Source organism: Carya illinoinensis, chromosome 9, assembly GCF_018687715.1.
Source record: "Carya illinoinensis cultivar Pawnee chromosome 9, C.illinoinensisPawnee_v1, whole genome shotgun sequence".
Classification (NCBI taxonomy): Eukaryota; Viridiplantae; Streptophyta; class Magnoliopsida; order Fagales; family Juglandaceae; genus Carya; species Carya illinoinensis.
Window position 1 is genome coordinate 13,036,060 of NC_056760.1, and position 17,221 is coordinate 13,053,280.

The 17,221-nt window shown below is 36.2% G+C and overlaps 2 protein-coding genes across 6 annotated transcripts; one reads left to right on the forward strand and one right to left on the reverse strand.

Moving 5' to 3' along the window:
* Positions 1 to 626: 626 nt before the first annotated feature.
* Positions 627 to 3,571, reverse strand: LOC122275934. 4 transcript variants are annotated; one of them, XM_043085283.1, is made up of 3 exons: positions 3,129 to 3,571; positions 1,591 to 1,745; positions 627 to 1,264 (listed from the first exon to the last, which is right to left on the reverse strand). In XM_043085283.1, exons 2-3 carry the CDS (start codon positions 1,696 to 1,698, stop codon positions 1,070 to 1,072), a joined length of 303 nt encoding a protein of 100 aa, XP_042941217.1. In that variant the 5' UTR covers positions 1,699 to 1,745; positions 3,129 to 3,571; the 3' UTR covers positions 627 to 1,069. The 4 variants fall into 4 exon arrangements, 3 of the variants coding, with proteins under 3 accessions (XP_042941217.1, XP_042941216.1, XP_042941215.1); XM_043085282.1 differs by having other exon boundaries at positions 1,591 to 2,404; positions 3,129 to 3,569; XR_006228722.1 differs by lacking the exon at positions 3,129 to 3,571 and having other exon boundaries at positions 627 to 1,292; positions 1,591 to 3,122.
* A 446-nt stretch (positions 3,572 to 4,017) lies between these two features.
* On the forward strand, positions 4,018 to 15,033 carry LOC122275933 (disease resistance protein RUN1-like). Of its 2 annotated transcripts, none has more exons than XM_043085279.1 (5): positions 4,018 to 4,817; positions 5,109 to 5,859; positions 12,622 to 12,972; positions 13,081 to 13,356; positions 13,509 to 15,033. In XM_043085279.1, exons 1-5 carry the CDS (start codon positions 4,336 to 4,338, stop codon positions 14,919 to 14,921), a joined length of 3,273 nt encoding a protein of 1,090 aa, XP_042941213.1. In that variant the 5' UTR covers positions 4,018 to 4,335; the 3' UTR covers positions 14,922 to 15,033. The 2 variants fall into 2 exon arrangements, with proteins under 2 accessions (XP_042941213.1, XP_042941214.1); XM_043085280.1 differs by having other exon boundaries at positions 4,675 to 4,817; positions 5,072 to 5,859.
* Positions 15,034 to 17,221: the final 2,188 nt, after the last annotated feature.

Here is a 17,221-nt window from a genome sequence, read left to right on the forward strand (position 1 = left end):
TAATATATCTAGTATTGTTGTATTTCAATTATCAATCTTTTTTAATTTGAAATTCTATTTTTAATTTTAAACTTCACGTAATGAACAATATCTAGTGAAATGGACAAAAAAAATTCCATTTTTTTATTAATAATGAATAAAAAATCTAGTTATCTAGTGTAATTTTATGTAATGAAATGAATAAAGTTTTTACTCATATTTTACAAATTTTTTAATACTTTATGGAATGAATAATTTCATTTAATATATATAGTATTTTTTTTATTAATTCAATTCTCAATATTTTTTAATTTGAAATTTCATTTTTAATTTTAAAACAGTTCATGCTCAAACGTTAATGACTATTACCTGAACGTTAGAATGACTAATTTATACGTTCGAACGTAAGTGGGCTTAACGTTCAAATGTACATGAACAATTCGAATGTAACATTTTATATGTTAACATGTAACCCTTGAAAAACGACATCGTATGATTTATGTTCGAACGAAACATTATCATAGCTTGAACGTATAACCATTTCTCGTCCACTTTTAATGACGGTTTCATGAAACTTGGGTCCAATTAGTGTGTTAGGTCTGCGATCAACATCCTACACCATTGCCAATTGGGTCCACAATAATGGATACAGAACAAACCAATCAATTCCTTAAGAAGTGGTTGAATTTTCATTGTCATCCTTAATTTGTAAACGTGATAGAACACACACATGGCGAGTGTTATATAACATTTACGCCTGGAGATGTCAGTAATTGGCACCTCATTTTCAAGCCAAGTTTTACTGGAAGGTATTAGCCCCTAAGGAGAAGTAAATTGTGAAAGAATGCGATTATCACTTCGCCCTATTCATATTTCAATACATGGTTCAAAGCTAATACTTGAGAGATACCCCATGTGCAGGGGGGCCAAGGTGGAGAAGCAAACCTGGAGTTATCAGCTAAAACTATTCAGGATAGGCAGCAATCAACTGCAGACCTACCCAGCTTCCCCCTTTTTCAGCACCATAGATACTTTTCTGAGCAGCATCCAAGAAATTTCTGCCGCTAGATAAGCTGGCATGGGTAGTTTCTCACCCATCGTCCTCCTCAGCCTTCCTCAAACGTTTCCATCTTTGCTCTTCATGCAGTTCAACATCCACTTGCATCTCATACCGCCTAGTAGCCCGCTCTTCCTCTGAAAGTTTGGGAGCAACATTGTGACGCTTGAAGTGTGACTCAATCCCATTGTGATGACTTGAATCACAATACCCTCTGCCTTCTCTTTCCTTTTCATCAACATCAAGTGTCAATTTTCTGATGAACACAGAATAGAAGCAGAGGAAAAATGAAATGACAACCTTTCATGAATGGATTGAATGAATCAATTACAAGTATTGAATGTATTCAATGATTGATAAAGAACCCTGAGATATACTACTTATAGAGATTTTTTTAAAGTGAAAAACTCTTGAACCATCACTTCTTAAGTTTCTGGTTTTTAACTCCTTAAGTTTCTGGTTGTTAACTCATTCCAAAGATCAACAGCCGAGGCAACATAAAGCAAACTATTCCTTATTTCTTTAGAAATGGAATTCATTAACCAAGAAAGTACCAAATTGTTAACACGCAGCCAAGCACTATGAAGAACAAGTTGATCAGCAGGAGTAGCAGCAATCGAACCATTAATGAATGCCACCTTGTTCTTGACAGTCAATGCCATGGTGATTGATCGACTCCATGCAATGTAATTATCTCCAGAAAAAATTTCTGAAACGAGGAGGGCACCAGGATTGTCATTTGGATGTAGATAATAAGGACTAGAGGAATAATCTGAGAGATTTATGACAGAGCGAGGAGAAGTGGCAGAATTGGTAGAATCCATTTCGGGAATCTATTAGAGAAAGTGCAAGAAATGAAAGAAGACGAAGAAGACAACAACAAAAATTCTCGAGCAGAATTTTGTAATGCAGATTTCAAGAATTCAAAGTTTTAGAGACGAGAAGATGAATTTGCAGAAGCAAGAATGATTTTCAATCTGATACCATGTCAATTTTCTGATGAACACAGAATAGAAGCAGAGGAAAATGAAATGAAAACCTTTCGTGTGAATGAATTAATTACAAGTACTGAATGTATTTATACTAATGAAAGACAATAACAGAAAATAAATAACTTTCTGAATCTTTTTCTAATTTAACACATGCTATTTTAGACTTTAATTCCATTTGCTCAATTTATGAGGCTATACTACAACATCAAGATTTCTGTCTACTAGTCTTCCCCTTTTCCCCTTCTGCAGTGACATTTTCTAAATCTGATTGTTTCCTGGATGATGAATGCTTTTGATTCTTTAAACAGCTATGATGGTGCTTCATCCGGGGCTCCTTTTCACCATGAGCCTTCTTCTTGGGTTTCTGTTCTTCAACCTAACAAATGATCTCATAATTGAGAACAATCAGAAACATCTTTAATTCCAAATTTTTCAAGAAATGATAAGCTTAATTCCTAATGCATTTTTCGATGAAGTTTAAACTATTGCAACTCATACATTTTCCAACTGAAATTCTCCTCCAGAATATCATTTAATTTTTTTTTTTCTTTGGACAAGGAATAACTAATCCTATTTACAACAGCACAAACTCCTTGAAGCGAAACTTGACCAACCAAAACACCTTAGCACAAAATACTCCTGTATTTCTCTCTTTATTCAATCCAGAAGTTTTATATATTTTTTGACAACCAGAAGTTTGACTTCCACAAACAATCCCTATCCAGTGAACAATTCCAAACAATATAAATATATGCAGTTCTTGAATCAAATCCAGACAGGATGGACTACTTTGGTCAAGGTTCAACATGTAATCTTCCATGCACAGAAGCAAAAACGGTGAGAAAGACACGGAGAGGTGGAGAAACTGTAATACTAACATGTTAGTGAGGATAAATAAACTGTGGGAAGCAAGTAATGCAGTTAACTTTTTTATGAAAGAATGTATTTCCAGAAGAGAAAATGTTTCTAAATTACAGAATGGAAAGGCAAGTAAGGCATTTAACTTTTTTATCTAAGAATGTATTTACAAAAGAAAAAATGTTTCTAAATTACAGAATAGGAAGTCTAGAAACTTAAATAATAAAGGAATGGTAATGCACCAGGCAGAGATTTCAAGCTGTCTTCCTAAATGGTTTTCAAGTTGAAAGAATCTCAACACATTCCCTTTGTGGTCTCGTATCACCTAGACCTATAGACACTATAGAATCCTTAAGAAACAACTGATAATATGATTTAGCACTTCTTTTTATGCAATGGTTCCTGCGTGCCTTATGAGCACTGCATTGACTAGATGCAAGTATTTTAGTCAATTTAGCAAGTTAAAATGAGCATAGTCTGGTTCCGCGAGATCCAATATAGTGGCTCAGAATTCAGAAAGGGTAAAGATTAGATTGTAAACTCTAGTTCCGCGAAACAGCAGAAGTGACTTGGGTTTCATCAACAGCTTCTAAACAGCAGAATTGAGTGTCTCTGGCCTCTTTTGGTCATGTGCGATCCACATCATGATGTGCATGGCAATTATTCCTGCAAGCAACAAATTGTCTATTAAAGGTATTCAAAAAGAAAACACGTGTGGGGTACTCACTAAAGAAACCATGGATTCTTACGGGAGTCATTATTTTCCAAGCAAAGGGAGAAAAAGCTATACAAAGAAAAAGCAAGTGTTGTGAGCTTTCTTGGATCCTTCGGTGAAAGAAATGTAATTAAAGGTATTCAAAAAGAAAACACGTGTGGGGTACTCACTAAAGAAACCATGGATTCTTACGGGAGTCATTATTTTCCAAGCAAAGGGAGAAAAAGCTATAGAAAGAAAAAGCAAGTGTTGTGAGCTTTCTTGGATCCTTCGGTGAAAGAAATGTAATTAAAGGTATTCAAAAAGAAAACACGTGTGGGGTACTCACTAAAGAAACCATGGATTCTTAGGAGGGTCATTTCAATTTTCAGAGCGAAGGGAGAAAAAGCTATAAAAAGAAAAAGCGAGTGTTATGAACTTTGTTGGATCCTTCCGTGAAAGACAGAGAGATGGGAGAGACAAAGACTGAGGGCAAGTTTTTCTTCGAAGCGACGCGTAATGCATACCTTTTTTTGACAAAGAAGAAGAAATTTGCTGATCAGTTTGAAAGTAGCAGCTTCTCTGGTAATGCCCAGGAAATTTCATTAGAGTTTAATTACACAGTGACAGTGACCCACTCATACCATCTTGATCCACTTCCTTAATATAAAGCTCCTTACTCACATGTCTCTCTGCACTCAATAACTCGTGACCCTTCTTCCTTCAAAGAAGCTACCAAGATTTCAATCTCTTCCATGGCCATCCCAAATGTCTCCTTCACCTCCCCTTCTTCTTCCCATCCTCGGATTCATGATGTGTTTCTGAGTTTCAGAGGGGATGATACCCGCAACACCTTTACCGGTCATCTACATCACGCTCTCATTGAAAAGGGGATCAAAACCTTCATAGATGACAAGGATCTTCGGAAGGGAGACGAAATCTCCAAACTTTTGGAAGCCATTGAACAATCTAAAATTTCCATCATCATCTTCTCTAAGACCTATGCCACTTCCACGTGGTGCTTAGATGAACTTGTCAAGATTCTCGAGTGTCGGAAATCGATCGGCCAAATGGTTCAACCCATTTTCTACGATGTGGATCCTTCAGATGTGCGGAAGTTTGTAGAAGTGATCGACATGCATGAAAATAAAGTCAAGGATGATATACAAAGGGTGTTGAGGTGGAAGGTGGCTCTCAAAGAAGCAGCCAATTTGTCCGGTTGGCATTTGAACAATGGGTACGCTTTTAGTTTTTTTTTAATGCAAGCATTGATATCAAATACATGAGGTGTAACCAAATAGGTCTCTCTCCTCTTTTTCATTTCTCTCTGATTTTATGGTAACTGCACTTAATCGGTTCCAATTCCTTCTAGCTGCTTTACTTTTCATTTCTTAATTCCTCTATATTTGTGGCACTAGAGAAAGCCTTGATCAGATTCTTCTTAATTAGCAATTTCTAGACTGATCCTGAGATGCTTTTTATATGTAACAGTATGATTTCTAGATTGTCCTGTTTGAATGGCATGCAGGCATGAGTCCCATTTTATCCAACGCATTGTAGAAGAGATATCAAGTATATTAATGAAGCACACATTTTTAGATGTTGCGAAGAACCCAGTTGGATTAGATTCTCACATAAGGGCCATGAGTAAGTTGTTGAGTGTTGGGAATGATGACGTTCGCATGGTTGGAATCCATGGAATTGGTGGAATAGGTAAAACCACTATCGCAAAAGCTGTATACAACTCCTTTGCTCTTGAATTTCAAAGTTGCTGCTTTCTTGCTGAAGTCCGAGAAACTACAAACCTGTCCGGCCTTGTTCCATTACAAGAAACACTTCTATCTGAGACCTTGGGCAAGAATACCAACTTAAAGGGGGGAAGTGTGGATAGAGGAATTACTGTAATAAAGGAGAGGCTCTGCCATAAGAAGGTTCTTTTAGTTCTTGATGATGTCAATGAGGTGGAACAACTTGAGAAATTAGCAGGAGATAAGAATTGGTTTGGTCCAGGAAGTAGAATCATTATTACAACCAGAGATCAACATGTGCTAGAAACTCATGGGGTAGAAAGAAGATACAAGGTCCAAGAATTAAGTGATGCTGATGCTCTTCAACTTCTTAGTTTGAATGCTTTCCATAAGTCTTATCCTGAAGAAGGGTATGAGGAGCTCATAAATAGTGTGGTTCAGTACGCCAAGGGCCTTCCCTTGGTTCTAGTGGTGTTGGGGTCTTTCCTATGTGGTAGAAGCAAACCTCAATGGGAAAGCAAAATACGTAAAATGTTGGATTTTGAATAAATCCGAGATCACCAAGATCTCTTATCAAAATTGTGAAGAAAATTAACAAAGAACATACCTCCAATTTGTGATGAGTTTTCCATGGAGATGTAAGAATTCCTGCAAAAGAGAAAGAGAAATTTCTCTATGGAGTGAACTACTCTCTACCCTCTTTTTCTTCTTTTTTGTGTTTTCAATTACCGTGTGTCTATCAGCCCTCACTTTTTAAAGAGATGTGATAAAAGGGCCAGACAAAAAACACTAATAGAACTTAATGGGTTAGTTCTATTTAATTGGGGTGAGAGTAGGGGCCTCCATGTGTCTATAAAAAATAACCCATCCCATTATAAGTTTAATGATTAAACTATAATGCTAGTCCATTAAAAACAAATACAACAATCTTCCACTTGGACAACATTATAATTAATCACAACATAAACGCAAACACTCATTTCCAGAAGAAGCCCCAGAGATAAATCTTAATGTCTTTAAAACAATAGGCCTTGTCCAAAAAATGCAGTTGTAGTACCTAGTCTAGTGAATATATCGACAGGATATATGATACTAAACTTATACTCACAAGCACCTGACTCAGGCATAGACTAAATAGATTATCTCTGACAGGTAATAAGCCTTGTCCATAATGCGCGTGACTCAGACACGAGACTAATCAATATGTCTCAATACATAAAGTATGTCCTGTCCAAAATGCGCGTGACTCAGGCATGAGACCAAACATAATGTCTCATTATATAAACAATCGCCTTGTCCAAAATGCGCGTGACTCAGGCACGAAACTAATCAAAATGTCTCAATACATAAAGTACGCCCTGTCTAAAATGCGCGTGACTCAGGCATACATTGACATGGATATATATAAAAAACAGAATATGAGCATAAACAATATAAGTAAACAGTCAATGATCACATAACTCCCACTAACTAATTACAACAGAAGACTCTAACAATCCCAAATGAGTCACATGCTCCTGAAACAATTTTGGAGCTAAACCTGTAGTTAGTGGGTCAGCTAACATGTGTTCTGTGGAAACATGCTCAACACAAATACAAGACTCGGCTATTTTCTCTCTAACAAACAAAAACTTAATATCAATATGTTTGGAACGAGAAGAACTTATGGTGTTTTGAGAGAAAGCAACTGCTGCAGAATTGTCACAAAATATCTTCAGTGGCCTCGAAATGGTGTTCATAACACCTAGTCCCAAGATAAAGTTTCGCAACCATATAGCCTGACATGTAGCCTCATAACAAGCTACGTACTCTGCCTCCATTGTAGAGGAAGCTGTAAGTGTCTGTTTGACACTTTTCCAAGAAACAGCTCCTCCTGCCATCATAAAAACATAACCGGAAGTAGATTTCCTGTCATCTAAACAACCTGCAAAATCGGCATCAGAATATCCAACTATATCAAGAATGTCAGATCGCTGATATGTAAGCACTAGGTCTTTAGTGCCTTGCAAGTACCTAAGTACTTTCTTTGCAGCTTTCCAGTGAGCCAAACCAGGATCACTCAAGTATCTTCCAAGTACACCAACAACATAAGCAATATCAGGTTGTGTACATACTTGAGCATACATTAAATTGCCCACAACTGATGAATAGGGAATCGTTTGCATTTGAGTTCTCTCATTATCATTCTGAGGACATTGAGACTTAGAAAACTTATCACCCTTTATAATAGGTGCTTTCCCAGGAGAACAAGAATGCATATTAAACCTACTTAAAACTCGATCAATGTAGGTTTTCTGAGACAATCCAAGAATGCCTTTAGTTCTCTCACGAAATATCTGGATGCCCAAAACATAAGAGGCCTCACCAAGATCTTTCATATCAAAATGAGATGATAACATGCGTTTTGTCTCAAACAGAAGCTCAATGTCATTTGTGGCGAGTAATATATCATTAACATAAAGAACAAGAAAGATATACTTACTCCCATTGATCTTTAAATATATGCATTGATCAACAAGATTTTCCTTGAAATCACAAGAGGTAACAATTTCGTCAAACTTCAAGTACCATTGTCTTGATGCCTGTTTAAGCCCATAAATGGACTTATTAAGCTTACATACCATGTGTTCCTTTCCTTCCACTTGAAAACCATCTGGTTGCTTCATGTACACATCCTCAAATAGATGTCCATTGAGAAAAGCTGTTTTGACATCCATTTGATGCAGCTCGAGATCAAAATGAGCTACCAATGCCATAATAATTCGAAAAGAATCTTTGGTAGAAACAGGTGAGAAAGTGTCTTTATAATCAATACCTTCTCTTTGGTTAAAGCCCTTAGCAACAAGCCTAGCTTTATACCTTTCTACTTGACCTTCAGAATTATACTTGGTCTTAAAAATCCATTTGCAACCAATTGCCCTATAACCACATGGTAGTTCAACTAAGTCCCATACACTGTTTCGACACATCGATGCCATCTCATCATGCATAGCATCTATCCAATATGAAGATTGAGGACTATCAATGGCCTCATTAAAAGAGACTGGATCAAGAGACATACCAGTATTAAACTCATGCTCCTGCAAATAGACAATATAATCATTAGAAATTGCTGGTCTACGACTTCTTTGTGATCTCCTCAAAACAATATCATCTGATCTCATATCAACATCAGCTATAGCGTCAACAACCTGGTCTTGGACAATAGTACTAGTTCCCTCTGTCAATGGTGGTGCAGCAACTGCTAGGGAAGTAACCTGAACAGGTACAACAACACGCTCCTCCCTAAATACAATTTCACGTGTCGCTGAACTCCCACTGTCACTAACATCCTCAAAGAAGATGGCTCGATCAGATTCAATAATTCTAGTAACATTAGAAGGGCAATAGAATCTAGAGCCTCTTGATCCCACACAATAACCAACAAAATAACCAGTAATGGTCTTAGGATCAAGTTTCTTCTGCTGAGGATTATAATGCCTTATTTCCGCTTTACAGCCCCAAACACGAAAATGATGCAAACTAGGTCTTTTACCTGACCATAACTCATATGGAGTTTTAGGAACTGATTTACTTGGCACTTGATTCAAAATATATGTAGCAGTTTTTAGAGCCTCACCCCACAAAAACTCAGGCAAAGTGGAATGACTAAGCATACACCGCACCATATCCATGAGAGTACGATTTCTTCTTTCTGCAATACCATTCTGTTCAGGGGTTCCAGGCATTGTATACTGAGCCTCAATACCACATGCCTCGAGAAATCTAGCAAAAGGTCCAGGATTTCTACCAATTTCATCATATCTCCCATAAAACTCACCTCCTCTATCTGATCTTACCGCTTTGATTTTCTTATTTTTCTGGAGTTCCACAGCAGCCTTGAAAACCTTAAAAGCTTCCAATGAATCTGATTTTTCTCGAATGAGCTCAATACAACCATAACGAGAATAATCATCAATAAATGTAATGAAGTATCTATAATTTCCCAAAGCGGCAGGTAAAATGGGACCACAAATATCAGTATGAATTAAATCTAGAATCTCCTGACTTCTACTAATCTTTTGCTTTCTGGTTTTCGCTGGAAGTTTTCCTTTGATACAAGCAACACAAGTTTCAAAATCAGAAAAATCCAAGTCAACTAGAATGCCATCTTTAATCAACCTTTTCATTCTTTCTCTAGAAATATGACCCAACCTTTTGTGCCACAACATGGAAGAATTCTTATTGGATCTAGTACGTTTAGAGCCAACTACAGTATTCACAACAGAAACACTAGAAGAAGCAGGATTTAAAGAAGGAAATAAGTCGATTTTATATAAACCATCATACAAGGTAGCAGTACCAACTATAATACAGTCATAAAAGATTGTAGCCTTTCCATTTCCAAAATGAAAAACATATCCACATCTGTCCAAAACAGACACAGAGACTAGATTTCTTCTGATGGAAGGTATAAAAGCAGCATCAAACAAGTTCAAAACATGCTTAGAAGCCAAAATAAGTCTGATTGTACCAATGTGTTCAACTTCAACCTTCACCCCATTGCCCATATTTACTACTAACTCTGTGTCATTTGGTCTTCTGCGATTCCTTAGCTCCTGCAAAGAATTTGTAGTGTGAATGGTTGCACCAGTATCTAGCCACCAAGTATCAGAAGGTACATCGACTAGATTAGACTCAAAACACACTAGTAGTGAATGTGTACCTTTCTTATTTATCCAAGCCTTAAATCTCCTACAATCAATCCTCTTGTGCCCAAACAAATGACAAAAGTTGCACTTTCCCTTAAAGACTTCCTTCTTAGGCCCATTTGGAACACTCATACCAGCTTGTTGAGGAGGCTTTCCATATTTCTTCATCTTATGGAAGTTGCTATTATTACTCTTGAAGAACTTCTTCTTCCCTTTATCAACAGTTACCATAAAGGCAGCATGAGACTTGGCCTTTTTCATCATCTCCTCTTCTTGAGTTACAATAGCAGTCATTTCACTCAAACTCCATTCATCTTTCTGAGCATTATAAGTGGTCTTGAGTGCATCAAACTGAGGTGGTAAAGATTCAAGCACTTGCCATACAAGAAAGCTATCTGCTAACTCAACTTTCATTCCTTTGAGCTTATTAAATAAGTGAGTAAGCTTCATGATGTGCTCTCGGACTCCACTAACCCCATCATAGGTTGTGGTAGTAAGAAGTTTCATCAAAGTTCCCTTCTCTGCCTTATCAAACTTAATAAATTTCTTCCCAACGGCATCAAGATATTCTTTAGCACTATCAGTATCAGCTATGCTCAGCCTAATAGACTTGTCAATAGTATACTTCATAATCATGAGACAAGTCCTATTAGAATGCACCCATTGCTCATAACGAGTCTTTTCAGCCGCAGAACTTTCACTAGTGGGCTCAACAGGCGCATCGATCCTCAAAGCCAAATCCAAATTCATAATAGCCAAATTAATAGTAAGAGATTCATACCAATCCTCATAATTGGTTCCCGTCAGACTCTTGATGGCAGATAAAGAGAGAGACATAGCCGCATTGCCATAAGCTGAGGAGAATATAATAAAAATTATTATGCATGTGGAATAAGAAACATGCACCCATAAATGTCTCAAGGCAATCTTATATCCATGCCGAAGTTTTATTTAAAATAGACTCTTACATACTATGCTAGAGCCCATGATACATTAAAAGACTCTTACGCATGATAAAGCAGAATAATTAAATACATGGACTTAAAATGACCCGCTACCGAAAGGATAGGACTAGGCCACCAAGTGCCAAGTACTTAACTATTATCTTTATCGTCCTAAGCATCCTACCAAATAATGATTTGCCGACAGGGTAAATTCACTATTTGTATGAATCTTAGTATAATATCATTAAGCGGAAGCATGATCAATAATAATAACTCCGATAATTTGTTATTACTAGTCTCACGAGAGGTGGGTACATAGTCATTCCAAACCATCGGTATTACAACAAAATGACATAATCTCCATATAAGATTCTTTATTTCGAGAATAAAAAAAAATATGTAAAAAAAAAAAAATTAGTACAACAGCACTATTATACTACATTTTTTTTTAATTTTATTTAATTTTATTTTTTTTAATTTTATTTTATTTATTTATTTAATATTATAATAAGTCAAACCGGGTGGTCAAACCGGGTCAAAATCGGGTCAAAACTGGGTGGTCAAACCGGGTCAAACCGGGTCAAAATCGGGTCAAATCTGGGTGGTCAAACCGGGCAAAATCGGGTCAAATCTGGTGGTCAAACTGGGGTCAATTCAGCCCATATATAATCCATCAACCCATACGTATGGGCTTTGTCCACATTTACCTTTCTCAAAACTATTCCCTTAGTCAAGGGTCTAAATATCACATGGGCCAAATAGTTAGAATAAATCCAATCCAAAGCCCATACCATGAATCAAAACCCTACCCAGATAATTAACATGTTTTACCCGAGTTACTTTAGCGAAAAGGGACTCCGGCGCTGCAACCTTTCCGGACACTATTCCGGCCACCGGTTCGGCCATCCGAACCATTTTTCCGGCCGATCCGGATGAGGAGACGCCGGTGAGGACATTTCCGGCATCCTCCCATGTCTCCGGTAGTCCACTTTAGTCAAAAAAAAAAAAAAAAAAAAAAAAAACGAAGATACAAAAATAAAAAAAAAAATTGGCCACCAAAAGTGGCGGTTTTTGACATTTCCGGTGAGCTACACACCAGTGTTGGCAACAAAAACTCAAAAAACGAAATTTTTGGTCATCCAAGAACTCCAAAAAAAAAAAAAAAAAAAAAGGATGAACTTGAGTGGTGAAAAAAAAAAAAAATTCACAAAACAGGAACTTATTTCCTTACAAATATGACAAGTTGGCTCTGATACCAATTGTTGGATTTTGAATAAATCCGAGATCACCAAGATCTCTTATCAAAATTGTGAAGAAAATTAACAAAGAACATACCTCCAATTTGTGATGAGTTTTCCATGGAGATGTAAGAATTCCTGCAAAAGAGAAAGAGAAATTTCTCTATGGAGTGAACTACTCTCTACCCTCTTTTTCTTCTTTTTTGTGTTTTCAATTACCGTGTGTCTATCAGCCCTCACTTTTTAAAGAGATGTGATAAAAGGGCCAGACAAAAAACACTAATAGAACTTAATGGGTTAGTTCTATTTAATTGGAGTGAGAGTAGGGGCCTCCATGTGTCTATAAAAAATAACCCATCCCATTATAGGTTTAATGATTAAACTATAATGCTAGTCCATTAAAAACAAATACAACATAAAATGCAAAGAAGTCTTGACAAAGATATCTATGAAATACTTAAAATAAGCTTTGATGCACTGGACGACAATGAGAAGGCTATCTTCCTTGATATTGCGTGTTTCTTTAAGGGAGAAGAGAGAGATTTTGTAACAAAAATTTGGGAAGCGAGTGATTTTGATCCAGTTATTGGAATACAAGTTCTCATCGAAAGATCTTTGGTGAATGTTGATCAACATGAACGATTGCAGATGCATGACGTGATACAATTGATGGGTAGGAATATTGTTCATCAAGAATCTCCCGACGAGCCAGGAAAGCGAAGCCGATTATGGTCTCATGAGGATATTCTCCATGTTCTTAAGGAAAATACGGTAAGAGCACTTTAGTCCACTTGTTCTATCAATTTTATCATTTTATCATTTTTCTTCTATCAATTGAGTCCTAATATTTTTTCCTCCACTTGTTCTATGATTTATTAGGGAACTTATAATGCAATTCAAGCCATAAAGCTAGATTTGTTCGGGCAAAAAGATATTTTGCTGAATCCTAGTGCGTTTACAAGAATGAAAAGGCTTAGACTGCTTAGAATCCGTCATGCACGCTTTTCAGAGAGTCCTAAAAGTTTGTCTAATGAGCTAATATTGCTTGATTGGGATGGATACCCATCACCATCTCTGCCGTCCAATTTTCATCCTCAGAAACTTGTTACTCTCAACATGCATCACAGTAAACTCAAGCAATTCGAAGGAATAAAGGTAAATATCTTATCTCTTTTCTAGATTTTAAAATAAGAATTCAAATGTATGGATCCATTTTTCTTTTCAAAAAATTTACTTGTAAAAAAGAAATTATATTGGTAATTCTTGGAAGCTGATACAATATTGTTCCTTTCACCTTTATTTTCCAGGTTTGTGAAAATTTGAGAGAAATAAAATTTTCTTACTGTGTATACTTGACGTGCATCCCTGATGTCTCAATAATGGCAAATCTTGAGAGTTTGAATGTTAAGGGCTGTCGCAATTTAGTTGAGGTTCATCAATCTGTTGGATTTTTAAACAAACTGTCTCTGTTGAATGTTCAATATTGCTGTAAACTTAGACGCCTTCCTGACCTGAAGTTGCCACGTCTTCAAATCCTAGAACTTACTGGGTGCATAAGTCTGGAGAAATTTCCAAATATTGTTGGAGAAATTCCTCGTTTACGTGAACTTTGGTTAAATGACAGTCCCAATATTCAAGAACTGCCTTTGTCAGTTGAATATCTCATTGGGCTTCAAAGGATATCAATATTTTCATTCAAGAACCTTAGAGATCTCCCTAGAAGCATTTCTAAGTTGCCACGTCTCAGGGAGCTTGTTCTTAGGCATTGCAGAAACCTTGGAAGGTTTCCAAAATCGTCGTCATCATCATCAACAAATTTGGGCTGGCTGGCTTCGTCAAAGGGGAACAAAACTCAAGATAAGAGCCACTCTGTTGGGTGGTTTCCAGCCTTGAGAAAGTTGAAAATCATGTACTGTAATCTAGAAGAAGTTGATTTCCTCAACAGTCTTCATTGCCTTTCCACGCTAGAAGAATTATATCTATCAGGAAACAATTTCGTTAGCCTCCCTGCATCATGTAACACTGGATTTACCCATTTGCGATCGCTTGCATTGTGGCATTGCAATGGGCTTCAACAAAAGAATGCAAGTATTGATGTGTTTCCGAATGGTTTCGGAAAAATGATAACTACAATTAAAATTAGAGGAGGGGAGTTACCAGAATGGTTTCGGCATCAAACTAGGGAGATTGAGATGTGTTTCCGAGTGCCTCCACCTAAAAATGCCAAGTTAGCAGGTTTGGTTATCGGTCTTGCTTTCAAACCTCATTTTGAGCTCTCTTTCTGCAATTTGAGGGTGTCTATCATTATTAGTAATGGTCGTCAATCAACTCCCATAGCCAAATCCTACGAGGTTCCCTTTCATGGACATGAACTGGGATTAGATGGAGCACTGTGGCTGTTGTACCTTCCACGTGGTGCCCTTGAGTGGCGGGATGAGATCACCAATGAAGGGGATCACTTTGGAGTTTCATATCAAATTCATTTACGGACACCATTTGTGAAGTGTGATAAATATAATAACAGGTTGGGAGTTCATTTTGAATTCGAGCAAAACGACAACATGGATGATGATGATCCAAGAGTGATCCGGCATGACCCTTCTCCTAACAATAAGATAGCTATCTTGGAGAACGATAATTGTTGCCAACTACAGCAACAGCTAGCAGAACAACATGAACGGGCAAAGCGTGGACAAAGCAAATTTCTTTCTGATTTGTGAAATATTATTTTTTGTTTTAGAATTTAAAAAAATTGAATTACTTTTGTGTTTTTATTTAAAATTTTAGAAAAATTATAATGACTATATAATAGTTTACTTTTATTTTCTAAAACGAGTGAATTTTATTACTTGGGGACTTTTAAAAAACATTCATTAAGCCTTTCTTTTTTTTGACATATCAGTGTTGGAATCTTATAATCGGTTGTCTTTACACTTCATTTGGTTGCTTTTATTATTAACTTTTTTTAAGAAATTCATTTTACACCTCTTTTGAAGGTTCTTCAAGGTAAACTATCTTCAATTAAGAGTAATATTATGTATAAGTATTAAGTATGCAAGTTTTACACATTAAAAAAAAAAAACAAAAGGAAAAAAAAGTATGCAGGATCGATACAAACTCTTTTATAAAAAATAAATAAATCTCACAAAAAATAGACTTATCTTTTTACATTTTTATATGCTAAGATCTACATTTTTATAAACAGTTTTGCTACATACAAGCACAGTCGCGTACTAATATGTGTACCAACATTGATTTATTCATACTTAAAATTTAAATTAACACTGTTTTCAATAAAATCTACTTTTTGACCAATCACATCACATTGGTGCACAGATTAGTGCACAATTGTGCTTGCAACTATACTTTTCCTTTTATAAAAGATACGCACGCAAAAGGCTTTCTTTTTTCTTTTTTTAAAGAAGATGATAATACCCTAATTTTATTGATAATCATCACTTATAACGAAGGAAAATTGTGATTACACAAACAAATATTTGGTGATAACAAATAATCAAAAAAACCCAAACTCAGGCATAATAATAATAATAATAATAATAATAAGGAAAATGCTATATGCAAGTGTTGTGGCGCACCCATTGCGCACGAAACATGACGTGTCTACGTTTATGGTGTTTTGAAAACAGCGTCTTCTCTCCCATTACCTTCTCCCCCTCACCTTTTTCTCTGTTTCCTGCAAATTTTCAGCACATCTCATGTTCAGTACAGAAAATTCTCAACACCCTACTCCATATTTTCTTCCATAAAAGTACCTTTTACCCTTCTTTATTTTGGCTCTCTAGACTCTAGTCTAAAAGACTTTATGCCCAACCAAAAATTTTCCAGCACGAGTTGATCTACAATTTTGCAAAGAAGAGTAAAAATTTTAAGATCGGTCTTTTTTTTTAGTTTAGTATAAAAAGTTCAGACTTTCCAAATCGGCATCTCTAATCATTTAAGGCATGAGATTTTGGCGTGGGATTTTTTCAGCTTTGGTTTTCCATGTTAAACACTGTTTGTGAAATGAATTTCATCTGAGTTTGAAGTATAATCCCTGCTTGCCTACTCTGCAAGCTGTCAAAGTTCACTACTTTGATTCCATCTTAAACCTGGATATTGGGAGAAATGTTGAAGGAATCTAAAGTATAATACTTTCTGCAAGATTTTTGTATTCACATCAGAAATATTTAAGATTTTTGCATTGTAGCTGTGCTCTCATATTCTGTGAAGAAAAAAAAAAAAGAATGAGAGGTGACTTTGCGGAAGGGGAGAAGGGAAAACGCTGGTTTCAAAATTCCAAAACTCACCGTTTAATATTACCACGTTGTGTTTAGTTGGTGGGTGCGCAAATGGTAAGCCACCACGCTTGCATATAGCATTTTCCATAATAATAAAACCTAAAATTGTCAATCACAATACAAGATACCCATAAAACCAAAGCCCACAATAGTTCAAAAGAAAAAGAACCAGCCTTAAATAAAAGACCATAACTGAAAAACCTGCAAGAAAACCAAGAAGTTGCATGCAAAGTAACAATAGTAAACAAATAAAACCAAATGCAACTTACCAGGCCACTATGAGATACGCAAATACGGAAGACCAATTCTATCTTATGCGGAGAAGGCCTCTTAACTTGTTGGGCAACCTATCTTGATCACCATACCAAGTCTTATTTAGGCCCTCAGCTCCTACATGCGAAAGACTTGTATAATATTACATCATCAAAAATGCCTTTCACATCCGTCAATTACAACTTCACTAACTCTACCTGAACTCATTTTTCACACGACTTGTTTGAGTAACTAACAGTTTTGGACCTTTGGTGAATACTTGGGAGCTTTCATGTAAAGAAAATTGCATAATTCTAAGGAAGTTAAAAATTCAAGTTTTTTTTAATTTCATTTATTTATGTACCGCTCAAATAACATACATTTCAACACACCTAGCTAGTATAGTACTTACATGACATAATTTTATTTGAAATATAAATTTTAAAATTTGAATCCTACAAATCAAGTCT

Excerpts from the sequence above, each read along its gene's own strand:
- LOC122275934 (XM_043085282.1), bottom strand. The coding sequence starts at position 1,860 with ATGGATTCTACCAATTCTGCCACTTCTCCTCGCTCTGTCATAAATCTC. Across the intron at positions 1,265-1,590 it reads GGCTGCGTGTTAACAATTTG|GAAAGAGAAGGCAGAGGGTA; the intron begins GTACTTTCTTGG and ends GTTGATGAAAAG.
- LOC122275933 (XM_043085279.1), top strand. The coding sequence starts at position 4,336 with ATGGCCATCCCAAATGTCTCCTTCACCTCCCCTTCTTCTTCCCATCCT. Across the intron at positions 5,860-12,621 it reads GGGAAAGCAAAATACGTAAA|ATGCAAAGAAGTCTTGACAA; the intron begins ATGTTGGATTTT and ends ATACAACATAAA. Across the intron at positions 13,357-13,508 it reads AGCAATTCGAAGGAATAAAG|GTTTGTGAAAATTTGAGAGA; the intron begins GTAAATATCTTA and ends TTTATTTTCCAG.